The following is a 23680-nucleotide window of genomic DNA, read 5'->3' as shown; positions in this document are numbered from 1 at the left end:
TCTTCCCCTCCATTGGTTTTGAGAATAAAGCCACATAACGTTAGAAAGTTATCTGAAATCCAGCGAGTGAGATAGAAGGCGTCTCAATGCCTACTCACTAAGAATCTTTTCTTTTCTACTGCAAGCATGCGGCAAACGGCAGACGTGCAAATAATGTAAGCGAGCAGAACGTTCATGAGCTGGGCGACTGTTCTTTATTACGAGGCTGCGTGTGCGGCACAAGAAAACTATTGCTCATCACCTTTAACTATTAGAGATACAAGAAACACAGAGACGTCATTGGTGGAAGGGTTGAGGGGATGGCTGTGATATGGAATGTCTTCCAATGACGTATCTAGTAACCATTACATTGTGATGTCAGAAACATGAAGATGATACAGAGGTGAATGGCGAGATAAAGTGGTTCCCTTCACTTGGGTTTTCCCTTTGGTAGAACGAAGAGCAGTCTTTGGTGACCGGGCTAGTTCACGCATTACGTGGTTGGGAATTGCTATGGCTGATATGTAAGGTTATATTTTCCCTGAGGACAGTGGCAGAAGGAATAGTCTGATGTGGACTCATAGAAGCCAGAGTAACTCTCTGTGGTCAAGGATCTTCATTAGGGTTGAGCCAATCTTGAGACTTCAAGATCGATTTTAAAATCCGATTTCCGATCATTTTCCATCCGATCTCGATCCCGATCTCGATCGTGAAATTTGCTCGATTGCCGATCGGAATCCGATCTTTTCCGATCCCGATCTTCAACCCTAGTCAATGCTTTTCTATGAGAAAAGTCACTTTTAGGGTTGAGCCGATCTTGAGATAACCTCCGATCTCAATCCCACTGGAAAAGATCGGGTCGGAATTCCGATCGCGATTGTGAAATTTACTCGATCGCCGATCGGAATCCGATCTTTTCCGATCCCGATCGCTCAACCCTAATCTTCAGGTTACATTGGATTCCAGGCAACTGCTTTTCTTCACATCTCCTCAAGACATGTGAACACTTTAGACTCTCATGACTGTGGCAAGCTGCAATATTGGTACCCCGCCACTATATGGTGATTGTATATACCGCAGACCTTGGAAGTGGCCCCAAACAGCCAACTCGTACAAGGCACGGCTGTTGACCACCTACCAAAGATGTATGGCCTATCGTAATTTAATTATTGGTCATCTATTTAGCCAACCAGGGGTACTAACCATTGCAGACATGGTGGCAGCAGACTTGGCTGATCAAAAAGTCTATAGGATGGTTGAAGAAATACATGGGAGTTTTCAGGAAGTATCTTGGGGGTTCAGGTCAATAAGGTTATTCCTCTTTAGTTTATATTGTTTGCATGTATTTGTCTTCTTTATTCCATCTTTCTATTGGAATGCTTTGTACCTTTTTACGTATATAAAATCTAGAATTTAATAAGATTGTCCTATGGCTGTAACATTCCCCCTCGTCCAAAGAGTGTTACCCTGTTGTGTGCTGGTTGTTCATGGTGTGGGCATACTGGTGTCTCATCGTACCGTACATGGCGAGTGGTGTCAGCTTTCTGTGTACGCAGAGTGTACAACCCCATTTGTTACAGTATTTGTGATGCCTCTGCCCATCATGTCCTAATCTATACAACAAAGCTGACAGTAAACTGTTCGTTCCAGTGGACAGTCTGAAAACTGCAATTTTTCAAGATTTGTTTTCACTATGTATTGTCACATAGAATTTATTGTCAATCATTGAAAGGGGTTTTCTGGGACTTATAAATTAATGACCCATGCTTAGGAAAGTTCATCAACGTGATCATAGGGATCCAACACTTTGGAAACTCGCTGACCAGCTGTTTGAAGTGGCTGCTCCGCAACCGATGGCGTCACATGAGGCTGAGTTGCAATACCAAGCACAGCCACTACAATATGTATAGCGCTGTGGTTAGTATTCAGCCAAGAGGCCGCAGCTTCATCTGAAGGCTGTGTTCTCCTCAATCAACTGATCCATGTGGGTCCTGGGTATTGGACCCCACCAATCCTATATGGATGACTTACCCCAACAATAGGTTATTAATATATCACTTTTGGTAAACTCCTTGTAAGGGAGTCTGTTACCTGAACTCAGACTATCAGCCCTAACCCTGGTCACCGGAATCAGATGGTGTTTTCCACATGAGTCACGTCCTCTGTTGCCAAGATATTGCTGCGCAAAGGAACTCTTTGGAGCAATGAGGGATTGTCACTTATCTCTTTGGAGCAATGAGGGATTGTCACTTACTCTTTGGAGCAAAAGTAACGCCCTCTTTGCTCCAGACTTATTGTAACAAAAACAGCAACATGAGAGTTACCATTTCACAAGGAGAAAACAGGTGACTGTAACCTATCTAACTGCCTGGCCGGGTTGATATTCCGAGTTCATCGACAGACTCTGTTCACACAATGTGGTCAGATCACACTGTTTGTCGCCACGATCATGTCTACAACAGTGTTGTGCCACATCAACGTGTGACTGTACCCTTAAAATAAGACGTCGGGATGAAACGACCGAAACCGACATTGTGTCTATGTCTCCAATTGCCGTCGAGTGCTCTGCTCGAGTCCGTTCATTGTACGTGAATACATAATACCATTTTCTCTCTTTTTCCCCAGGTATCTGGCCCTCTGAAGAGGTTTTGGCCTACTATTGTCTCCAACACAAAGACCAGTTCAGGTGAACGCTAACGTGCATGCCGCTACCCTCGTCGTCGTAATGTCTCCTTTCTATTAGATTGCTTATGATGTATGGAAAAAAGTCCAAGGTGACAAGGTATTGCTGCTGACAAGGCATGCTAAACTGCCCGTAGGTACTAATATTGCACAGCAAGCTTTGCTGTACGTCAAAGAATTCTGATTTCCACTTGAGGCATTTTATTTCGCTTTGATTTTTTGGGAAACAAAAGTGAGTCTTCAGTCAATCAATGCGTATTGTGAAGGTCAGGGAGAATAACAGGCATTTCCTCAACTCCAACTATTGAGCATTATGCAATAAAAATACCATATCATTTAGCTTTGTCTGCCGGCAATGGTCATATCAGCAGACTGCGTATTTTCTTACTTTTAATACCTGGTGCCGTGCCAACGCCAAAAGCAATTCCAGTTTTAAAAGACCCAACGTTAGCTGCAAGCACCGGGGAGACGCGGGCCATGCTTCTTTTGTAAAGTCACCGACAGTCACACAGTTCTTAATTGTAACGCGATATCGCTCACCGAAGACAAAGTTGCCAAAAAATAAAAAATTAAAAAAATTCAAAAATAAGAAACGACGGAGGGGGAGGAATTTATTATTATTTCCTTGTAAAATTTCGTAACGTTCTAAAAGTTCTGCCGGGAGAGGATTAATCGTGCAATTTTGTGCTAACAATTACATTTCGCTACTCTGGCAAGTTTCGGTTTTAATAGAGAAGACTATTGACAAAGGAGAAAGGAAAAGGGAAGAAAAAAAAAAAAAAAACCTTGGATTTTTGAGCTCAGCGGTGGTAATGTTGCAGCAAACACTAATGAGGGGACCCCCACGGTTTTGCCTGCTTTGTGACTTTTCTTTATCATAATTATTTTTAAAACGCAAAACGCCATGAGGTCGCCCGGTAGTGTCCCTACAACTTCCTGGCAACTTGGATTTTTTTTTTCCTATTTTTTTTACTTTTCCGCTGCAGATGGCAGTTTGTTCTTGTAACATATATATGTCTGCCCATTTTCTTCCTATTTGTATGGTTTCTTTTCTGTTTTGCAGGGACCTTGCTGTGTGTGAGCTAGGGGGTGGCATGACATGCTTGGCTGGTCTCATGGTAGGTTTTTTCTCAATTCCAATTCCATTCACAGAGTGGAACAAAAGGGGAAACAGTTCCACTGCCACCAACTGCTGGGTCAGAGAACTGTCAACAGCCTCAGCTGCGGTCAAGCTGCAGTCTTGAGAGATCTTCCAGGCTGCCTCGCTTTCCGTGTGGTATTGATTTTATGGTTGCCTCGGAGAGCAGAAACGTTTTCCTTGAGAGTAGTCGATATCTCTTGTTGTGACATTCCAATCCACAATATGTTACGTCTTGCCATAGTTGAAGCTTTCTTCTTCTTCTTTTTTTTTTTTTTTCCCCCCCTTACCAGATTATAGTCCCATTTGCTAAAATACAGGAATAGCCTTGCAAATCACAGTTGGAGCACTATGATATAGCTGCTAATGTTTTGCCTGCATTATTACACCAACAAACATGATCCAGAGCTCTCGGTAATTAGATTCTTTTGAGATAGATTGGCCATTCAGGAGAGTCGTGACCATTCTTCGGTTCGCGAGTCATGTATTCAGAAGATATTATGTTGCAGCCCTGTGCATTAGACAAGTTTCTATGTCTCGGCAAATAAAGGCATATTGTTACGCTGATTGGCATTTGACAAACCTGTCGCGTTTATACAATGTGTTGAGGTTACAGCCCCAATGTGCGAGGATGTCAAGCTCACAAAAAAATTACCCTTACAAAGCCATCAGCTTGCAATGCAAAGTTATATGAAGGGCACCAGGCAGCCAGACAGAAAGAGGCTGAAAGGCAGAATGACAGGCCTGGTATGATGGTTCTACTAGATAAACAGAACCCGCAAATGAAAGCCTCTCGGAATACCATCATCCGTTGTCACAATGCAATTACTGAACAGAATGATAGCAAGATAGAGACTCCCGCAAATGGAAAGATAAAAGTATTGACTGATTTGATTGAATGATTAAAATAATGCAGACATAAAATGAAAAAGATTGAAGATTGTTACGGAGAAATAGTGGAAGAGGCATGATACTGAATGCTTGTCACTCCCGGGTCTACTTCCGCGCCGCCGCCGACGCTTCCTCACTCGTTTCCTCTCTTCTCCTTCCTTTGTAGGTCGCCGTTTCGGCCCAAGCCAAAGAAGTTCTTCTGACGGATGGGAACGAGAAGGCCGTTACAAGTATCCTTCTATGGAAAGTAGGGCGTGGGGTCCGACGTGTTAAAGACGTAAAGACGAGATTTTGAAAGGAAAAAAAAGATACATATTGGCTATTTTGTGGGATATGTTTGCAGAGGTAGACAACAGGAAGACAAAAGGGTGTCCACCCTGACCATGGCCCCCATTGTTAAAATTTTTTTACTATACGGTGTGGTTTACATTTTTTTCTTCATTTCTCCGTATAGAGTAGCCTACTCTAATACAGATAAAGGGTAGGCCAATGGATACCACCTATAGCAGTGACTCTCAAAGTGGTCCCCCAGGGGTCTCAGCCGCAACGCAAATTTCCATCGTTAGATCTAATCTTCACATTTTTTGACGATTTTTGGGAATATGGTAGAAATGTAGCAACAGGGAGTCCACCGACACCAGTAAAATTTTGAAAGTGGTCTACGAGAAAAAAAAGTTTGTGAAGCTCTGAGCTATCGCCATGCCAAGAGGACACCCTCGACATACGTCAGGTGAATGTGACCCTATAGGCTCGGAGATTCCCTGTTGACCACAGTTTGTAAACGTGATGTGAACAGAGCCAACTTACCTTTACAGAAGAACTAAAAATTTTACAATATGTCAAAGGGGTAGTTCTCAATTACATTCACGTACACAACTACAGTCCTATGAAAAAGTTTGGGCACCCCTATTAATCTTAATCATTTTTAGTTCTAAATATTTTGGTATTTGCAACAGCCATTTCAGTTTGATATATCTAATAACTGATGGACACAGTAATATTTCAGGATTGAAATGAGGTTTATTGTACTAACAGAAAATGTGCAATATGCATTAAACCAAAATTTGACCGGTGCAAAAGTATGGGCACCTCAACAGAAAAGTGACATTAATATTTAGTAGATCCTCCTTTTGCAAAGATAACAGCCTCTAGTCGCTTCCTGTAGCTTTTAATCAGTTCCTGGATCCTGGATGAAGGGATTTTGGACAAACAATTCAAGTTCAGTTAAGTTAGATGGTCGCCGAGCATGGACAGCCCGCTTCAAATCATCCCACAGATGTTCAATGATATTCAGGTCTGGGGACTGGGATGGCCATTCCAGAACATTGTACTTGTTCCTCTGCATGAATGCCTGAGGATTTGGAGCGGTGTTTTGGATCATTGTCTTGCTGAAATATCCATCCCCGGCGTAACTTCAACTTCGTCACTGATTCTTGAACATTATTCTCAAGAATCTGCTGATACTGAGTGGAATCCATGCGACCCTCAACTTTAACAAGATTCCCGATGCCGGCATTGGCCACACAGCCCCAAAGCATGATGGAACCTCCACCAAATTTTACAGTGGGTAGCATGTGTTTTTCTTGGAATGCTGTTTCTTTTTGGACGCCATGCATAACGCCTTTTTTTTATAACCAAACAACTCAATTTTTGTTTCCAAAATGAAGCTGCCTTGTCCAAATGTGCTTTTTCATACCTCAGGCAACTCTATTTGTGGCGTACGTGCAGAAACGGCTTCTTTCTCATCACTCTCCCATACAGCTTCTATTTGTGCAAAGTGCGCTGTATAGTTGACCGATGCACAGTGACACCATCTGCAGCAAGATGATGCTGCAGCTCTTTGGAGGTGGTCTGTGGATTGTCCTTGACTGTTCTCACCATTCTTCTTCTCTGCCTTTCTGATATATTTCTTGGCCTGCCACTTCTGGGCTTAACAAGAACTGTCCCTGTGGTCTTCCATTTCCTTACTATGTTCCTCACAGTGGAAACTGACAGGTTAAATCTCTGAGACAACTTTTTGTATCCTTCCCCTGAACAACTATGTTGAACAATCTTTGTTTTCAGATCATTTGAGAGTTGTTTTGAGTAGCCCATGATGCCACTCTTCAGAGGAGATTCAAATAGTAGAACAACTTGCAATTGGCCACCTTAAATACCTTTTCTTATGATTGGATACATCTGGCTATGAAGTTCAAAGCTCACTGAGGTTACAAAACCAATTTTGTGCTTCAGTAAGTCAGTAAAAAGTAGTTAGGGGAATTCAAATCAATAAAATGATAAGGGTGCCCATACTTTTGCACCGGTCAAATTTTGGTTTAATGCATATTGCGCATTTTCTGTTAGTACAATAAACCTCATTTCAATCCTGAAATATTACTGTGTCCATCAGTTATTAGATATATCAAACTGAAATGGCTGTTGCAAACACCAAAATATTTAGAACAAAAAATGATTAAGATTAATAGGGGTGCCCAAACTTTTTCATAGGACTGTATATAAGAAAATCTTCAGGACTTTCTTAAGAAAGCTACTGTAAAAATTTTGATGTTTGACAAGTCACAAGATCATCTGGTATTATCAGGAATCCTCAGAAAAGAAGTCTTGGCAGGAAATTATGAGATAATTAGGTTAAAGCTTACTTTTAGCAACCACCTCCAGTCCGTATCATCTGTTAATTGGCTCTTCTCCATTGTTTGTAATGCAGATGAAATTTTTTCTGTAGCCCCCACCATTCCTGAGCAATCAGTGCAGGTAGTTTTGGTGACTGATATACTAATTAAGCACTTTACTGTCCAGTGGCCGGCCTTAAGCAGGATTAGACAAGGGGTGTGATTCTGAGCCCTGACACTGACTGTCTAATCTAAGAGCCTGACACCACCCACTTAACACTGGAGAGCCTAATTAGCATATCAGACACCAAAATTAAGTGCAATGATTGCTCAGGAATAGTGTGGGCTAGAGAAAAAATTCCAACTGTGCCAGAATCTGTGAAGCAGCACATAGTAATTGATGCTAAGAACTGAAGGTGGGGAAAGGTCCTCTTCAAGGGTTGTAACATTGAATCACAGGATATCTTGTACTTTAGGAAATCCACTATTCTGACACTCTCTGTTGTTACATTACATACCTAAATTTGCAAAGGTCAATATAAGAGAGGTCGCCCATAGCAAAAAATCAAATCAAATGGGCCTCCCTTTATGTTGTTGTGTTGTTCCAAAAATAACACAAGAAAAATGAACGCTTACACAGTAAGTAAGCAGCCATTTTCTTGTGGCCTGTGAACACGCGCCGTTGGCTCTGCCCAAGGCCAAGAAGTTGGACCCCCAGCGCGGGAAGAAGACGCGTGAAGAGTCCGTTCCTGAAGAAGATGGAGATAGCGTTGGAGATTTTTCTCACAGCATTGGGGACACCCCCAGTGCTGTTTGAGCGCTGGTGCCCACCCCCAGTGCTGCGAGAGAACTCATTTGCATACCGACGAAAACCAGGATTTCTTCCGAACGGCGGCGCAGAGAAGTCATCTAAAGGTAGGAGAAGAATAGCCCTTCTTAAGGCTATTCCTACGGGTTAGTCACTGAACATTGCGTTTTAATGATAGGATCTTTTTAAGTAGCACTTGGTAAGTGGGGTCCAAGAGCTTCAAGTTACTTCCTTTTCTCCTAAAGGCCACCAATAAGTTCACGTCGTATATGCTGTTTTACGGGTCCTTGGTGCAATCCTACTGGTGAAAAGAACATCTCATAGCCGTTCATTATACACGGAGGATCGTTGCATCTTCCAGAGCACCAGTTTTCACCTGTGGGGTGGTGTTGGATAGCCAATCGGTGAAAATGGGTGTTCTGACATGTGCCAATGCCCGGTAGCACCAAAAAGTAATTTAGATACGGATTAAAGTTTATTTTCTTGCCACCAAGTTTTTTAGCCATATGAAACCACAAGAAATTGGATCAAGAGTTGTGGGGTGATTGTGCGAAGTCTCCTGTTCAGTCTTGTGAAGATTACCGTCACTAGTCACAAACGGACATGGATAGAACCCTTGCACTGAAAGATCTTGGTTTATCCCTCCAGTAGATCACTACACGCCTAGGATGAGGTGGCAGCAATGTACAAAGTGACTTGCCCCGGTGGTTGGGTGAAAAAACTAATTGGAATGACATCAAGAAGTGCGTAGAGGTGGATCTCTGTGGGGATAGATCATCTCATTGGAAGTATGGTGTGTAGCGATCCATTCTGTATTGAGTTGGACATCACAGTCCAAGCGTGGGGTGGCAAGCCGTATCAACACAAGTATCAGAAGGTATTTGTCCAGCTACAGGCGTTCCATTAACCTCAAGTCACCACTTTCAAGGGCTATCATGGTGCACAGCAACATAGCAGTGGGGTCTGGAATAGAGGACTATCCTCTTAGTGATAAGTCCGGCTTTTTGTTGACAACGCAATGAGGAAGCCTTGGCAAGGGGTGACATACTGTACAGTAGCCTTCACTTCAAGTACACTAACAGCTCGGCGTTACATGGATATAGTTGTGGAACCAGCAGTACGGCCATTTCTCCAAAGGGTCCCAAGAGCTGTTTTCGAACATGACAACACCAAGTCACGTGTTCCCCATGCCACTTACTATACCCTGCCAAGCCTAAACCGGCTACCATGGCCTACGGCATCTCCGGACTTGTCTCCCATCAAGGACACCTGAGACATCAATGGTTGGCAATAGCAATCTTGGAGATGTTCCCATTCATTGCATTCGGTGTGGCATAACATTTCTCAGACAACCATTAATACACGCCATGGATTGCTATCGATGAGGTTAAGTGCGTGCGGTGCTCATACTCAATACAGAATGAATTGAGATTTTTTGAATATTTTGTATCCATTTATTTTTATTATTTGCATATCATTAACATGTCTTTCCATCCTGTGATTTCCAGAATTCCAAGACTTTTCCTTGATGTTGCAATTTCAATGTTTAGGATTGTGTATGTGTGTATATATATGTATGTATAATGTGTGTGTTTATAGCCAGCCACTCTTTAGTTAATTTATGCGTTTAGGCAGAGCATAACCAAGTGAATTTTATGTGACACGACTTTGCCGCTCACAGACAGCAGGAAAATTGAACTGTACAGTGGGAAGAGTAATTTGCAGCTGCACTGAATGGTACGACTGGCATGAAGACTGATTTCTACAGTGAAGCTGTTGGAGATTAAGAGAGGAAATGGAAGATGTCTATTTGCATTTGTTCTCTTGATTCATTTATCGCAAATTTCCGAGGAAGATGAAATTGTTATTCTCTTGCAGTTATAGTCTCTAAATGATGATATCTCCCAAATACAATACCAGGTTCATCCTGAAGAAGGGCGCACTCTATACAGGATCGGCTCATGCTATAGAGATATGCTAGGATAAATAACAAACCCCAGAGAAACATTGCCGATCACCCAGCGGGGCGAGGTTCTCTTCACTCCACATTTTTGGCCTACATCAAACACCTAGTGTAATGTAGCCATGGGTTCCTATTGGGAAGAGCTATGCCAAAAGTGTCTCCTTTTGGCGTTAGGTTGGCTGGATTATATCTTGAGCCCAGTATATGGGTGTTGTGTATGTTTGGAACCATCGTAATAAGAAAATAAAAATTCATTTATGGTTTGAGGTTATAGATCCTTGCAATAAAATTATACCAAAAATAGTACTTATTTGGTGGCCATATACTAATCGTACCTTACTGGTATATGGTAGACAGTGATAAATAATCTGGGGGATGGTACAAATCCATCCAGTAAACTAGTGTTTAAAGGTTTTGTGATATATTTATGGTACAGGACAGCTTGTCTTTAAAACGGACCTTTCACCACCTCCATCAACGCCAACTCTTTCCATCCCTCAATAGACAACTCTCCACTGATTCTTGGCATAGTTGGATTTTTTTTTTCACTAGTCCCCACCATTCCTGAGCCTTTAGTTTCAGCACCGAATATGTTGATTAGGCTTTCTACTTTTAGTTGGGTGTTCCCTGTCTATCTGCTCCAGACCAGGACCGCCCACCTGACAGTAAAGAGACTAATTAGCATATTGGATAATTAAATCATTAGCACTGCTTGTTCAGGAACGGTGTGGGCTATAGAGAAAAATCCTAACTTTGCCAGAAACAGCTCAGCTTCTCTCCTCTATCATATAACCCTATATATCACACAGCTCAGCTTCTCTTCCTCTATCATATAACCCTATATATCACACAGCTCAGCTTCTCTCCTCTATCATATAACCCTATATATCACACAGCTCAGCTTCTCTCCTCTATCCTATAACCCTATATATAACAGCTCAGCTTCTCTCCTCTATCATATAACCCTATATATCACACAGCTCAGCTTCTCTCCTCTATCCTATAACCCTATATATCACACAGCTCAGCTTCTCTCCTCTATCCTATACCCCTATATATCACACAGCTCAGCTTCTCTCCTCTATCCTATAACCCTATATATCACACAGCTCAGCTTCTCTCCTCTATCCTATACCCCTATATATCACAGAGCTCAGCTTCTCTCCTCTATCATATAACCCTATATATCACAGAGCTCAGCTTCTCTCCTCTATCATATAACCCTATATATCACACAGCTCAGCTTCTCTCCTCTATCATATAACCCTATATATCACACAGCTCAGCTTCTCTCCTCTATCATATAACCCTATATATCACACAGCTCAGCTTCTCTCCTCTATCATATATCCCTATATATCACACAGCTCAGCTTCTCTCCTCTATCATATACCCCTATATATCACACAGCTCAGCTTCTCTCATCTATCATATAACCCTATATATCACACAGCTCAGCTTCTCTCCTCTATCCTATACTCCTATATATCACAGAGATCAGCTTCTCTCCTCTATCATATAACCCTATATATCACACAGCTCAGCTTCTCTCCTCTATCATATAACCCTATATATCACACAGCTCAGCTTCTCTCCTCTATCATAGAACCTATATATCACACAGCTCAGCTTCTCTCCTCTATCATATACCCCTATATATCACACAGCTCAGCTTCTCTCCTCTATCATATAACCCTATATATCACAGAGCTCAGCTTCTCTCCTCTATCATATAACCCTATATATCACACAGCTCAGCTTCTCTCCTCTATCATATAACCCTATATATCACACAGCTCAGCTTCTCTCCTCTATCATATAACCCTATATATCACACAGTTCAGCTTCTCTCCTCTATCATATAACCCTATATATCACACAGCTCAGCTTCTCTCCTCTATCATATAACCCTATATATCACACAGCTCAGCTTCTCTCCTCTATCCTATACTCCTATATATCACAGAGATCAGCTTCTCTCCTCTATCATATAACCCTATATATCACACAGCTCAGCTTCTCTCCTCTATCATATAACCCTATATATCACACAGCTCAGCTTCTCTCCTCTATCCTATACCCCTATATATCACACAGCTCAGCTTCTCTCCTCTATCATATAACCCTATATATCACAGAGCTCAGCTTCTCTCCTCTATCATATAACCCTATATATCACACAGCTCAGCTTCTCTCCTCTATCATATAACCCTATATATCACACAGCTCAGCTTCTCTCCTCTATCCTATCACCTATATATAACAGAGCTTAGCTTCTCTCCCTCTATCCTATAACCCTATATATCACACAGCTCAGCTTCTCTTCCTCTATCATATAACCCTATATATCACAGAGCTCAGCTTCTCTCCTCTATCATATAACCCTATATATCACACAGCTCAGCTTCTCTCCTCTATCGTATAACCCTATATATCACAGAGCTCAGCTTCTCTCCTCTATCCTATAACCCTATATATCACAAAGCTCAGCTTCTCTCCTCTATCCTATAACCCTATATATCACAGAGCTCAGCTTCTCTCCTCTATCCTATAACCCTATATATCACAGAGCTCAGCTTCTCTCCTCTATCCTATAACCTTATATATCACAGAGCTCAGCTTCTCTCCTCTATCCTATAACCCTATATATCACAGAGCTCAGCTTCTCTCCTCTATTCTATAACCCTATATATCACAGAGCTCAGCTTCTCTCCTCCATCATATAACCCTATGTATCACACAGCTCAGCTTCTCTCCTCTATCATATAACCCTATATATCACAGAGCTCAGCTTCTCTCCTCCATCATATAACCCTATATATCACACAGCTCAGATTCCCTCCTCTATCATATAACCTATATATCACAGAGCTCAGCTTCTCTCCTCTATCATATAACCCTATATATCAGACACCTCAGCTTCTCTCCTCTATCATATAACCCTATATATCACACAGCTCAGCTTCTCTCCTCTATCTAATACCCCTATATATCACGCAGCTCAGCTTCTCTCCTCTATCATATAATCCTATATATAACTGAGCTCAGCTTCTCTCCTCTATCATATAACTCTATATATAACTGAGCTCAGCTTCTCTCCTCTATCATATAATCCTATATCTCACACAGCTCAGTTTCTCTCCTCTATACTATAACCCTATATATCACAGAGCTCAGCTTCTCTCCTCTGTTATATAACCTATATATCACACAGCTCAGCTTCTCTCCTCTATCTAATACCCCTATATATCACACAGCTCAGCTTCTCTCCTCTATCATATAATCCTATATATAACTGAGCTCAGCTTCTCTCCTCTATCATATAACCCTATATATAACTGAGCTCAGCTTCTCTCCTCTATCATATAATCCTATATCTCACACAGCTCAGTTTCTCTCCTCTATACTATAACCCTATATATCACACAGCTCAGCTTCTCTCCTCTATCATATAATCCTATATATCACACAGCTCAGCTACTCTCCTCTATCCTATCACCTATATATCACACAGCTCAGCTTCTCTCCTCTATCATATAACCCTATATATCACACAGCTCAGCTTCTCTCCTCTATCCTATAACCCTATATATCACACAGCTCAGCTTCTCTCCTCTATCCTATCACCTATATATCACACAGCTCAGCTTCTCTCCTCTATCATATAACCCTATATATCACAGAGCTCAGCTTCTCTCCTCTATCCTATAACCTTATATATCACAGAGCTCAGCTTCTCTCCTCTATCCTATAACCTTATATATCACAGAGCTCAGCTTCTCTCCTCTATCCTATAACCCTATATATCACACAGCTCAGCTTCTCTCCTCTATCCTATAACCCTATATATCACACAGCTCAGCTTCTCTCCTCTATCCTATCACCTATATATCACACAGCTCAGCTTCTCTTCCTCTATCATATAACCCTATATATCACAGAGCTCAGCTTCTCTCCTCTATCATATAACCCTATATATCACACAGCTCAGCTTCTCTCCTCTATCGTATAACCCTATATATCACAGAGCTCAGCTTCTCTCCTCTATCCTATAACCCTATATATCACAAAGCTCAGCTTCTCTCCTCTATCCTATAACCCTATATATCACAGAGCTCAGCTTCTCTCCTCTATCCTATAACCCTATATATCACAGAGCTCAGCTTCTCTCCTCTATCCTATAACCTTATATATCACAGAGCTCAGCTTCTCTCCTCTATCCTATAACCCTATATATCACAGAGCTCAGCTTCTCTCCTCTATTCTATAACCCTATATATCACAGAGCTCAGCTTCTCTCCTCCATCATATAACCCTATGTATCACACAGCTCAGCTTCTCTCCTCTATCATATAACCCTATATATCACAGAGCTCAGCTTCTCTCCTCCATCATATAACCCTATATATCACACAGCTCAGATTCTCTCCTCTATCATATAACCTATATATCACAGAGCTCAGCTTCTCTCCTCTATCATATAACCCTATATATCAGACACCTCAGCTTCTCTCCTCTATCATATAACCCTATATATCACACAGCTCAGCTTCTCTCCTCTATCTAATACCCCTATATATCACGCAGCTCAGCTTCTCTCCTCTATCATATAATCCTATATATAACTGAGCTCAGCTTCTCTCCTCTATCATATAACCCTATATATAACTGAGCTCAGCTTCTCTCCTCCATCATATAATCCTATATCTCACACAGCTCAGTTTCTCTCCTCTATACTATAACCCTATATATCACAGAGCTCAGCTTCTCTCCTCTGTTATATAACCTATATATCACACAGCTCAGCTTCTCTCCTCTATCTAATACCCCTATATATCACACAGCTCAGCTTCTCTCCTCTATCATATAATCCTATATATAACTGAGCTCAGCTTCTCTCCTCTATCATATAACCCTATATATAACTGAGCTCAGCTTCTCTCCTCTATCATATAATCCTATATCTCACACAGCTCAGTTTCTCTCCTCTATACTATAACCCTATATATCACACAGCTCAGCTTCTCTCCTCTATCATATAATCCTATATATCACACAGCTCAGCTACTCTCCTCTATCCTATCACCTATATATCACACAGCTCAGCTTCTCTCCTCTATCATATAACCCTATATATCACACAGCTCAGCTTCTCTCCTCTATCCTATAACCCTATATATCACACAGCTCAGCTTCTCTCCTCTATCCTATCACCTATATATCACACAGCTCAGCTTCTCTCCTCTATCATATAACCCTATATATCACAGAGCTCAGCTTCTCTCCTCTATCCTATAACCTTATATATCACAGAGCTCAGCTTCTCTCCTCTATCCTATAACCTTATATATCACAGAGCTCAGCTTCTCTCCTCTATCCTATAACCCTATATATCACACAGCTCAGCTTCTCTCCTCTATCATATACCCCTATATATCACACAGCTCAGCTTCTCTCCTCTATCCTATAACCCTATATATCACACAGCTCAGCTTCTCTCCTCTACCATATCATGCTCTCAGATCCCTAAAACCCCCTAATAGATCTGCTTCACGTCCCATTGGCTTTAATGGACAAGTATTGTGCGGTATCTAGAAGACAACAGCGATGTATTTTCTTCCTCCTTTAACGCCAACAATCGATCCTTATGTGTCGTCTTGGATTCCGTGTAAACCTTCTCCTCCTCTATAGTAGACAACCAAATAGAAATAAAATGAAGGTAAATGCGGTAAGATTTCCACGATGCGGCTCTATGTGTAAGCTATAGTAGGTGAGTTTTCTATTCGGTTCGGTAAGAGAACATGTTGTGCTTTATACTGTATTTGTCTTTGCATTACGGATTGTTTGAGTACAAAGAAGGCATTTTGTCGGCGTCGCTGAGTGGCTTTCTACATCCTGGCCTACATTTAACAAAAAAAAACACTATTGCATCAGTCTCGCTATATAAGCTAAAAATCGCAGGTGGCATTTTGCTGAAAAGACTAGCGCCATGCCGTCACATTGATTTCATTTCTGAAAATGATATTTGGTAATAAAAAACCTGTTCATTCCCTATTTATACCGCGCTACTATTTTTATTCGCACATTACTAATGTTGAGTGAATAGTCCGCAGCAATTATATAATCCTTCGATTTTTTTAGGACCAACTGGGCACAAGGTATAAATCAGGAGCGAATTGGATGAAAATCACAAAATGTTCTCCTTAACAAAGTGCGTACAGATGTGTCCCGGATCATCAAGAGACGCGAAAATGCGGAGGGATTTAAAGGGCGCCTGGTATCCGCGAGGTGAGTTATGCGCGCGCTTCACGGGGCTTCACGGGGAGGATTTTTTTCTTATACGACGTCTTCATGAAACCATGCCGAACAATTGTAAGGAAACAATGAAAACATCGAGAGCTCCATCAAATGAAGGCATTTCTAGACACGATGAATCATACCAATGTCAGGCAGGGGCTGGCAATTTTATCAAGTTGACCGTGGGCAGTGTAAGTGGCATGTTCAGGAGCGGCCAATTGTTAGTCCGTACGACAACCACCGGCAACAAAATACAACTTGTGGCATTATCTTGGATTCCTATATTAGTAACACATACTTGGTGCATTGTATTTGTAAGATGTGAGGTTCCTACAGGATTCCGACATATTACGACTGCCATAAAAACCTATCGGGGGACTGGGATTGGCGCCCAAGGTGGAACTGGAGTCACCAAAATCTGTATTAGGATCCCAGCTATAATATTAAGACTACTCATTTCTATTTTAAAGGAATTACCGTATATAATCGAGTATAAGCCGACCCAAATATAAGCCGAGGCCCCTAATTTTACCACAAAAAACTGAGAAAACTTATTGACTCGAGTATAAGCCTAGGGGGGCCTTTTTCAGCATTCAGCACAAAAACTGTGTTGAAAAATTCGGCTTATACTTGAGTATATACGGTATATCATTAAAAATCAAAATTTTTCTGTGTATTGACCCCCTAAAATTCTTACATGGGTAAAGTATCGGGTGCACAAGGGTGACAGACAAATTCAAGTCCCAAAAAGACCCTTAGCCTTAAAGGGATTCTACCATTAGATCACATTTTTTCTCGATCACACGTAGGAATAACCTTAAGAAAGGCTATTCCCCTCCTACTTTTAGATGTCTTTTCCGCGACGCCGTTCAATAGAAATTCCAGTTTTCGTCCTTATCAAACAGCACTGGGGGTGTCCCCAATGCTGCCAGAGAACCAGTGCCGCACCTCCCATGAGGCGACCTGAAGCGAGCGCTTCAGGCGGCGCTATGCCAGGGCCTCAGGGAGGGCGGCATTTTTGCTAACCTAAGCCAGTTAGGTTAGCTTAGCACGGAGCGGTGGTTTGGGGAGGCCAGTGGAGCAGCGCTGCTCCAGCAGCCTCCCCTCACGCTCAGGCAGAGCGCAGGCAGTCTCCAGGCCTGCTCTCTGCCGGCGAACAGCGCTAAGCCCGCCCCCTTTTGAGATGCCACGCCCCTCCGCTAAGCCACGCCCCCTCCTCCCCTCCTCCCGGCAGGGGTGGGGGTGGGGGGTGGCTTTCTGTACTTCGCTCGGGCGGCAAAAGGAGCAGGTTCACCCCTGCAGAGAACTCTCCAGCACCTCCTCCATCTTCTTCAGGAACGGCCTCTTCACGTATCTTCTTCCGGGGCTGGGTTCAAACTTCTAGGCCTCGGGTAGAGCTGACTGTATATGCCCACAGGCCACAAAAAAATGGCCGCTTACATAGCTTACTGTGTAAGCGGCCATTTTTCTTGTGGCCGTGGGCATGCGTAGTGTGCTCTGCCCGAGGCCTAGAAGTTTGAACTCAGCCCCAGAAGAAGATACATGAAGAGGCCGTTCCTAAAGAAGATGGAGGCGGTGCTGGAGAGTTCTCTGGCAGCATTGGGGACAGTGCTGCGAGAGAGTTCATTTGCATACAGACGAAAACCGGGATTTGTACCAAACGGCGGCGCGGAGAAGACATCTAAAGGTAGGAGAAGAATAACCTTTCTTAAGGTTATTCCTACGTGTGATTGAGAAAAAATGTGACTTAATTTTAGAATCCCTTTAAGGCTGAGTCCTTTTGGGACTTGAATTTGTCTGGCACCTGATCAAATACCAATGTAAGAAGTTTAGGGGTCCGTACGCATAAGAACAAAGTCAGCCAAATCTCATGGCCCTGGGGGAAAAAAGGATGGGGTATATTGAATTTTAGGGGGTTACTTTAAGCTCACGAGAGATAAGTTGCTGCCAATTGTGTCTTTTGGCAGCTCTGGCCATTGGGAAGAGGTGACCAAACCAAGCATACATGTATATGGAAGGATTAGACATTGGACCAAGGCTCCAGTCAGTTAAAATTTTTGTAAAAATGGTGACAATTGTGTATAATAATAAAATGAGTCACGGTCACCTGATCTGTTTCAGCCGCTAATGATAGACTCAGAAGTCATGTCTGTTGGTGCAGAAAATAGAGACTGATGGCAGAAGCAGGAACAGAAGCGTTGGAGAGTTTGGGCAGAATTTAAAAAAAAAATTTATGTAAGAGTTGTTAAGCCATGAGAGGCGAGAGAGGGATTAGAGGGATTTTTTTTTGCAACCATCTCATTCACATTGCAGAAAGGATTACAATAGAAGATAACACCTCTATAGATAACACCCATAACCCATCATTACATCCACCACTGGCAATAAATGATGTCACAGCTTCTCTCTTCCGCCTCCCTGCACCATTCCTCCCATAGATCCCAATGAGTGGGCTGCAGTCTATTGCTGCCTATGGCCGTGACTGTACTGTAAAGAGGAGAAGCAAGATGGCCGCCTTATAATCATGTACAATTTTTTTTTTATTAAATCTGAAAATAAAAACAGATTTAAATAAAGTGATTTCACCCTTGATGAAATAATAAAAAAACAAACAAAACGGTGATACATTCCCTTTAAGGATACGAATGATTGCCTAACCCCAGCTTAACTGAATTGAAAATGTGACAATGTTTCTAGTTGAAGGTAATAAAGTTGTATCCCTTGATAGACAAGCAGGTATAAAAGACCTACAAATGGGTTTTGTGTACGTTGTCCTGATCTCCATCCCTTTGGTTAATAGTCTTTATAATTTCTAGTGATTATACAGCCGCGCTTTTATTGTATGTTTGCATAGAAAGTACTGTTGACAACTGAAGAAGTCTACAAATTTCCCTGGAAGGATCTATTTGCATATAAATAAGATGTGTTTACAGTGAGTGAACTCAAATTCAGATAGGTAATAGCCGGTCCGTCAATTGTCAGACATCAGCAGGACTCCGAACGCTTTATTGACAGCTCCGCGCAGAACTGGTGTGAATAAGCCCCTTATCAGGCGGAATAAGCCTAGAAGATATTTACATCAAGTATCAGCCTCGTGTTTTACAGTTGTAAGCGCCCGGGCACAATGAGGGCAGACGTGGCCGAAATAAAACGGCTATACTCATGAATAATAATGAGGCGTAAAGCATATTTATCATATAGCATAAGCAATTATACCGGTATAGGACTGCGGGCGCTAGATGGTGGCAACTGGGCCTCCAAATGATAGGTCATCGCAGCTGATGATGGGACTGGCACTGGGCAGAAAATAGGTAGCACCGTAGGCGTTACTAAGGGTCGCGATGGGCTTATCTCCATACCTAGTCATTACGATTTACAGAAACATAAATGAAATTCACCGCAGCCCCGTGGGCTTCTATGGGGCAGATAAACAGAACGTGTCTATATGTTAAAGGGGTTGACGAGCTTTATTAGAAACACCACTACTCTTGTCCATTGGCTTCACGTTGCCCATTGGCCGATACAACTTTAGCTTGAATACCAGGACCAACCCAAGTGGTGATGTTTTTGAAAAACCAAAAACTGTAGACTCGAAGCCTGGATCCTTCAAGATATTACAAGTTTATATTTCCTTGATACAATCTTTCAAATTTCTGTCCATATATCGCCCATTGTCTTCCGCAAGGTGGAAAAGGAGAACAGATAACTCACCTTTCCATCGTCTAGTTTGATTTTTTGGTTTGTTATCCAATGGGTTGTTGCTTAAAAACTTGCAAGGTGTTCTGCAGATGCTTGTATACTCAAGTGAGATAATCCAACGCCATACGTGTCTGGTAGCCATTTAGCCCCCTTTTATTATTCCTATGCCTAAGAGCCAAGACAAGTATGGACATCTATGGGGAGTCAACAAGGATAAATGCTAGGCAAATGAACCTATTGAAGATGTACGGATACCTTGAAAGTGTCCTTAATTGAATCTAGAACATACCTAATCCTCTGGAAATTTTGGATCCACTCTTAATTCCATTGAGAACTTGTGGTCAATTCTCAAAAAGTGAGTGGATAAACAAAAACACAGAAATTGTGATAAACTCCACGCAATGGTTAGTCAAGAATGGGTTATCGTCCAGAAGGATTGACCCAGAAGCTGAAGCATCCTAGGGTGGGTTGCAGAAGTCTTGGGTAAAAAAAGGTCATCAGTGTAAATATTGAGTCTTTGCCTTATAGTCTATGGGGTCCGCGGGTTTCCTAAGGTAACCGCTTTTTTATGTGGATTAGGTTTCAGTTATGGGGGTCCCCAAGCGGTACCTCCGAATGGAAACCCATGTGCAGATGTGAAACAAGCCTTAGTCTCAATATCGTTGGCCACAACTGTATATGAGGTGGTCAAAATGATTAACTTGGGGGGCCACACGGGGGCTCAGTGGTTAGCACTGCAGCCCTGCAGCGCTGGAGTCCTGGTGTTCAAATCCCGCCATGGGCAAAAAACCATCTGCAAGGAGTTTGTATGTTCTCCCTGTGTTTGCATGGATTTCCATCCCATATTCCAAAAAAAGACATACTGATAGGGAAAAATGTACATTGTGAGCTCTATGTGGGGCTCACTATCTACATTTATAAAAATAAAAAAAATGATTAACTTGGTAAGGTATATGGCCGCCTCACGCTCTGTTCTGACTGATAGAGAAGGGTCATGGCATTTGAGGTAACTCATCAGAACAAACCTTGTAGGACATCTTATCCTTCTACACTTTTGGAGTTGGCCACATTTATGGCTGGGTTCACATCTGTGTTGGACTTTCTGTTTCATGTCAGCTCCATCGTCATGTCGGTTGGAAATCTCCGAATGATAAAGGTCTGCAAGCTTGACTTTTCTATCTGGTGACATCAGTTTTAAACAACAGACACGCAATGGACATCTGATGGACTCCATTATAGTTAATGGGGTCCCTCGGGCTCCGTTCGTGTCCGCCATGGAATAGATCCGATAGTTTCCATTACTTTGGTTCTTCCAATGGAGCACAAGAACAGAAAGACATACGAAATGTGAACTTAGAATTACCTGCTCAAGGATACAGTATTTGCTATGGAACCCTATGGTTGATCCAAGTTCTTTGGCTTTCAGGGTCTCCAGGAGATCCGTTTCAAAAAAAGTTTCAAAGTTTAAAGGGATCCTATCAGTCAGACACACTTTTTTCAGTAGCTTCAGCCAGTGTAGACCTCGATTTTCATAATTTTATTTGTTTATAGTACAGTGTGCCAACCAATAGCTTGAGTCCACAACACGCATGCGCACTAACGTGAGTTATTTCCGGGCATCCCCTCCAGAGTGTGGGTGTTTTGCCTGGTGCATATGCGCATGCGCGCGACTGCTGCTTAGGATAGTGTGGAGTACGATTTGGCTGGTTAACTATAGGCGCATGCGCTAAAACAAGTTCTTATGCGCATGCGCAGGATTTAGAACTTCGAACAGGGTCCATAGAAGGAAATGGAAAAGTATTCACACATAAGTGAGAGTGTGTCATCTTAGGTCCGTCATTCGGTGAGTTTTTCACTCTCCGTTATTATGATCTTTATACAATAAGAGCATCTTATAATATTGCTTTCTTGTAGGATTCATTTCTTAACTTCTTCCAGGACAGTGCAACTAAAGGTATCAGGCCTAAGCAAGAATGGGGATCTTGTAAAAAAACGATACTTATAATCAAAACATGGGTGATATATAGTAAAATCTAAATATCTTTTTTATGTACATATTTTTGCCGTCCACCATATTAGGCATGGATTTTGTGCATGGAATGATCTTGACAAGTAGTGTTGAAATGGTTCAATATTTTGTTTCATATTTGTACAAGTATCAATAAGGTCTAAGTCTGTACTGTAATGAGCATATAGCCATGTATGGAAAACGTTCTAAGATATCACCATTCCAATACATATGTGGTTTTTCTTTTTATACTTATAAAGGGTTAATGTTGGTTTTAATGATAGTTTCCAGGCATCACAGATGGCAATGATTACACCGGAAGGTATTTATAGCCACGCAAGGCAAAAACTAAACAGGCTACGACTAAGAAGACTAAATGTCTTCGAAACGCGTCAGCGAGTCTATGTAAGGAATGGATATGCTTACGAGACGACATTGCTTGTGAACATGTGTGTTTTTTGATATTGGAATAAACGCTACGTTTTACAAGGACCGTGGATGAAAGCTGGATTCTTTTACTTTCTTTGGATTCACTTTTTTCTAGGTACCACGTCGGAATAGCCTTAAGAAAGGAAATTCGTCTCCTACCTTTCGTCGTTTTCTCCGTGCCACTGTTTCATAGATATCCTGGTTCTTGTCGGTATGCAAATGAGCTCTCTCGCAGCACTGGGGGTGGGCCCCAGCGCTCAGACAGCATTGGGGGCTTCCCCAATGCTGTGAGAGAACTCTCTCCAGCGCCGCCTCCATCTTCGTCAGCAGCGTCCTCTTTAGCATCTTCTTCCGGCGGTGGCTTGTAACTTCTAGGCCTTGGGCAGAGCAAACTGCGCATGCCCACAGGCCACGAGTAAATGGCCGCTTACAATACTGTGCATGGCCTGTGGGCATGCTGAAGAGGACACTGCTGACAAAGATGGAGACGGCGCTGGAGAGAGTTCTCTCGCAGCATTGGGGACGCCCTTGTGCTGTCTGAGCGCTGGGGCCCGCCCCCAGTGCTGCTATATAGCTCATTTACATACCGACAAGAAATTAGATATCTACGGAACGGTGGCGCGGAGAAGACGCCGAAAGGTAGGAGTCGAATAGTCTTCCTTAAGGCTATTCCGATGTGGTACCTAACAAAAAGTGTGTCTGACTGATAGGATCCCTTTAACTTATTTTTTTAAGTAGAGATGAATCAAGGTAAGGTCTATCCCATCTTTATAACCTGAAGAAAGCCATTAGATTTGCATCCCGACCCCGAGCCCCTTGAAACCTCCTCGGGAACGTTCTGTTTTATTTAAGCTTATTTAGCAGCAAACATCATTTAGTCATTTCTCAAAGTGCTTATGCTGCAGTTTAGTTTCTGGGCACTAAGAAATCAGCTGTTTAAAGTTTAAGCTGATGTTTTCCGTGTCCGAGCCGAGCTACACAAATCGCGCATTTAACATGTTCTATATTTAAACACAATAAAGATCAATTCATAATTAATTGTATTTAGCTTTAATTTTGTAAGAACTTTGCAAATTTGTAATGTTTCCAAAGCCGATAGACTAGTTCAGAAAGATGGTTTGTTATATCTGTAGATAAGAGGGATGACTAGGGCCCAGGGCTGAATTAGTAACATTTG

The 23680-nt window shown here is 42.1% G+C and overlaps 1 protein-coding gene across 1 annotated transcript in view; it reads left to right on the top strand.

The window, feature by feature from the left end:
• The window catches only part of CAMKMT (calmodulin-lysine N-methyltransferase), a 308776-nt gene that overhangs the window by 209188 nt on the left and 75908 nt on the right, over positions 1-23680 (top strand). The window contains exons 4-7 of the mRNA XM_075267047.1: positions 2605-2665; positions 3725-3779; positions 4857-4920; positions 16292-16358. Coding sequence (XP_075123148.1) covers positions 2605-2665; positions 3725-3779; positions 4857-4920; positions 16292-16358 — 247 coding nt within the window. The remainder of the gene's footprint in view (positions 1-2604; positions 2666-3724; positions 3780-4856; positions 4921-16291; positions 16359-23680) is intronic.

Source organism: Leptodactylus fuscus, chromosome 3 (assembly GCF_031893055.1).
Source record: "Leptodactylus fuscus isolate aLepFus1 chromosome 3, aLepFus1.hap2, whole genome shotgun sequence".
NCBI classification, from domain to species: domain Eukaryota; kingdom Metazoa; phylum Chordata; class Amphibia; order Anura; family Leptodactylidae; genus Leptodactylus; species Leptodactylus fuscus.
The sequence above is the reverse complement of the archived record's forward strand: the minus strand, read 5'-3'. Positions and strand labels throughout refer to the sequence as shown.